Source organism: Arachis hypogaea, chromosome 8 (genome assembly GCF_003086295.3).
Source record: "Arachis hypogaea cultivar Tifrunner chromosome 8, arahy.Tifrunner.gnm2.J5K5, whole genome shotgun sequence".
NCBI classification, from domain to species: domain Eukaryota; kingdom Viridiplantae; phylum Streptophyta; class Magnoliopsida; order Fabales; family Fabaceae; genus Arachis; species Arachis hypogaea.
In genome coordinates, this window is record NC_092043.1 from 38,171,064 (window position 1) to 38,175,529 (window position 4,466).

General features: G+C 30.3%; 1 protein-coding gene across 1 annotated transcript; it reads left to right on the top strand.

Moving 5' to 3' along the window:
• The first annotated feature begins 1,581 nt into the window (after positions 1-1,581).
• Positions 1,582-2,149, top strand: LOC112707340 (uncharacterized). Its single transcript, XM_025759031.3, has one exon. It carries the CDS (start codon positions 1,653-1,655, stop codon positions 1,920-1,922), a length of 270 nt encoding a protein of 89 aa, XP_025614816.1. The 5' UTR covers positions 1,582-1,652; the 3' UTR covers positions 1,923-2,149.
• The last annotated feature ends 2,317 nt before the right edge of the window (positions 2,150-4,466 follow it).

Consider the following 4,466-nt stretch of genomic DNA (forward strand, 5'->3'; position numbering starts at 1 on the left):
ACTAAGTAACTTCTTCCCTCAGTCGATGATATCTAAAGAGGTGGGGTAAAGTTTGCCGAATAGCATGACAATTGACAAGTTCATATAGTTTGTACAAGATTAAGGCGAACTATGATGAAGTTTGCCTAAAGGCTCGATGAACAGTGGCAGAGCTTGAAAAATTTTGTTTAAGGGGTCAAAAATCTTTAAAAAATATATATAATAATATTTATATTAAAATAAAATTTATAAATATAATTATTTTATTTTTAAATTTATTATTAATATATAGAATTATATATAATTAAGATTAATAAAAAAATATTCTGATTTTAATTATTAAAATTTTTTATTTAAGTTAATAAACTAATTTAATTTTAAATAAAAATTTAATCTTAAAAAAATTAGTTTTTACATAAAAAAATTAATTTTTGTACATAAAAATTTATTTTTATTTAAAAAATTAATTTTTTATTTAAATTATATAAAATCAATTATAACTTATAAATTATTATTAATATTTTAAAAAATTAATTTTATTTTTGATAATATTTATTTTTCAAAAGCCTCAAGATTAATTATTTTTATTATTACTTTTATTACAAATTAAATAATATAATACAACAAAATAAAGTCTTAAATTTCTAATAAAATAAAAATATCAAAATTTATTAATGTAAACAGTGTTATACTATAATGACATGAAATTTATAAAGTTGATTTAAAAATAAAATAATAATTTTTTATTAATAACTGATATTACTATTAGTTATATTATAATTTTATTATTCTAAAAATAAAATAATGCATGAAACTATATAAGAAGCTAAATATTAGTGTTAATTTTATAATCATATTTAATTTGTAACGTTGATTTAAGGATATGTCACTTATTATTAATTTAAAGATATACTATTTGACAAGATAAAAAGTTTGAAGAACGATAAAAATGGACATAAAATTCAGATACATAAATTAAAAATATATCAATTTAATTAAATAAACTAATTTTATTTTTTTAAAATAAAATTACTAATATTTTTACAAAACTTTGGGGTTATGGCCGCTCTTTGCCACACAGAGCTCCGCCACTGTCGATGAACCTGCTTCCAACGCAGTAAAAAAAAATAAACAGATCCTAAAAAAAATAAAATATTTTAATTTTTTTTATTTTATAACAGTAAAAAAAATCCGGCATTTGAGAGCACTAATTGCATTTTTGAAAATTTTCTTTACACCCAGCGCACAGTAAGCATTACCAGCCAATCTTAGCTTAAAACAAAAGATACGTTTTCTAAAATCCAATAAATAAATATATAAAAAAATAGTAGGGACTATAAGGAACATGAGAATGTGACTACTCATAAATAAAGATTGATTTAACAAAAAAAAAAGAAGGTGGTTTACGCGTAGAAAGAGAGTACTAGGATAGGAAAGTAACATACACAGGTAACATCAATTATCGAATATATTAAATAAATTAATTGAAGTTTGCGCAGATTCTGAATTCCAAAGAAACAGTGCAATCAATTCAAAAACCGCCCCTTGTTTTTTTCACCCCTTGTTTCTTTCTTCGTTCCCAAACCACCCCCCCTTTCTTTATATTAACATAAACATTAGTTAGCATACCACAAACTCAGATATCATCACATATCAAAGCAAAGCAAAGAAAGATGAGTGCAACGGGAACAAGAGCATGGATGGTGGCATCAAGCATTGGAGTAGTGGAGGCATTGAAGGATCAATTGGGTTTGTGTAGGTGGAACTATGCATTTAGATCACTCCAACAACATGCTAAGAACAACATCAGATCTTACACTCAAGCCCCCAAATTCTCTTCTTCTGCCTCTGCTGTTTCCAATAAGGTTAAGAGGTCTAAGGATGAGTCTATCAAGAAGGTTATGGAGTTGGATTGCTGGGGTCCTAGCACCACAAGGTTCTGAATTATTCAATCAATCAATCAATCAATCATCAATGCCTGTCTTTTAATAATAATAAACGTTATTATTATTTGTGTGATGAGGGTTGTTGCTACTACTTTGAATTTTAGAAGATCCTTGTCTAATGTAATCTCATTATTCATCCAATTTTGTTATTATTAATGATATAATGGTAAATATGATCTTGACCCCTACACATAAAGAAAAATGGTGGTCAAATTTGCATGAAATTTGTGTTCTTTGTTTGGGTTTGAATGTTGAATGATTACACTTGATTTGTATCTCGTAGCATGTTTGATGTGGAGACAAAATCTGGGTCAATTTGACAAAAATATCAAATTCCAATTAGTGAAACAGAAAAAGCAAAGAATCATGGTGAAATCTTCTGGTGTTTAAGCACTGTTGAACAACAAGTCTTTTAACTAAGATGAGAATAATTAAGAAATGCAAATTGAATTAATCCAGTTTTCCCAACCAGGATGGTTCTGTTTTCATCTTTTAACAATTCATGTCAGCAATCTGAATGGTCAATTTCTTGATTAGATTTCAATGACTAAGGCCCCATCATCAAGACTCAAGAGAATCTCCAGAAAGAATCTAGAGAAGTGCTTGGACAATGAATATAATAGTTAATCCCAGATTAAGATCAATATCAAAAGGAATCATGCAGTGATTTTCTGTTATGACTAAGCTCCCTTACATACTTATATATATGAGAGCATGAGGGTCTGCATTATATACAATTTCACTGATAATGCATAGTTCTGTTTCAGTTTTCTTTAAACACACGTTATCTCTCCTTTCTCCTCCTCTGATTCTCTACTCTAGCTTCTTGCTGTATGCATATTGATCTTGGTATTCAAGATCTCTATCACAGAGATCCTAAACTTTTTGAATGATATTGATACTAACTTTGAGTGAGATGGAAACTAGCCTATTACATAATCTCTGCTATCCATTACTGAAATGATTTCATTCATTGATGTATCTGCAATGATAAGATATGATATACAATACACAACCAATCATCAAGCAGCCCCATATCCATATGATTCTGATTTCTGAGACGATAATTCACCTACTACTCTACTAGCTATGTTCTCACCAATGCATAATCCTCTAGCTAGCTACACTGCTCCACCAGATCCACCATCTATCATTCAATTTTCTTGATATCATAAGTTAATTGAACTTGAACCAAGCAAATCGGGGAGTATAGATGGATAATAATGTTTTCGGTGAAGAATGTAACTAGTATGCATTCGGTATGGTACGGTGTTTTTCTTTTATTGTAAAAAAGTAATTTTTATTCTTCAAGGTAAAACACTCTTCATCATTTTTATAATAATAATAATAATAATAATAATAATAATAATAATAATCTCTCTCTCTCTATCTCTCTCTCTCTCTCTCTCTATATATATATATATATATATATATATATATATATATATATTTTTGGTTTTCACGGACAGCAGGCCAACAACTAATTCGCCGTGGTACTTAAGGGTTTGTCGTTGAGCAATGGATTATTGCATGCACAAAGCGAATTTGAACTTCCGACACTTGTTTAACCAGACTAGTGAACTAACCATTATGTCAACCCAACTTGGTTTTCTCTTCTTTATAAATATATATATATATATATATATATATATATATATATATATATATATATATATATATATATTAAAGAGTGTAAGTTTACCAAAATGCCTCCACTAGGTAAACAACGGAAAATCTGAACAACGGATCGAAAATTTAACACAATGAAATTAAAAGAAAAAAAACGCTCCATCCAAATTACCCAACCAAAAAATCACATTCAGTAATTCAAAAGTTTTAATCATTCACTATACCTTAATTTACCAAAACAACAGCTTCTCCCCCAAAATCTCTGCTGTCACCGTCTCACCAACCATCCGTTTTTGTTGACGTCTCTCCCTCACCGGACATTATCGTCGCCTCCTGAGTTCTTCGTGTCGTCACTTGGTCGCCAACCAGCCCATCGTTGCCGCCGGAATCCTCTTCACTGCCGCTGGTTCGTCAACAAGGACCCTCATTGGCACTTAAAGATAACTATCTATTTAAGAATAAAAATAATCATCTGCATATTTAATGAATTGAACATCCAGCATACTTTAATTGTATCTAACTAAACTCATTCCAATTAAATAATCATCCAGATAAGAATTAAAACAATCATCCATATACCTACTAAAATGACCATCCATCACATTATAGGTTGACCACACCAAAGTGAAAACAAGGGGTAGACATTGTTGCATTGTGCGGCATCGGAGGAGCAGTTGCGAGCCATGGCGAGTTTGTTAGGGAAATGTGGGCGCGATGTGAAGCGTGCGGTGGATAGAGTGGAAAAAACAACATTTGCAATAGCAATGAAGAATGGACACATGGAGTTGGGGGATTTGCTGCGTTGGGGGGACGTACTATTTCGGGCAATAAGGATAGGGGACGTGCACAGGATGGCAAGTTATTTGACAATTGAGGGAGCGGACGTTGATGGAGGCGACCAAAACGGGTAAA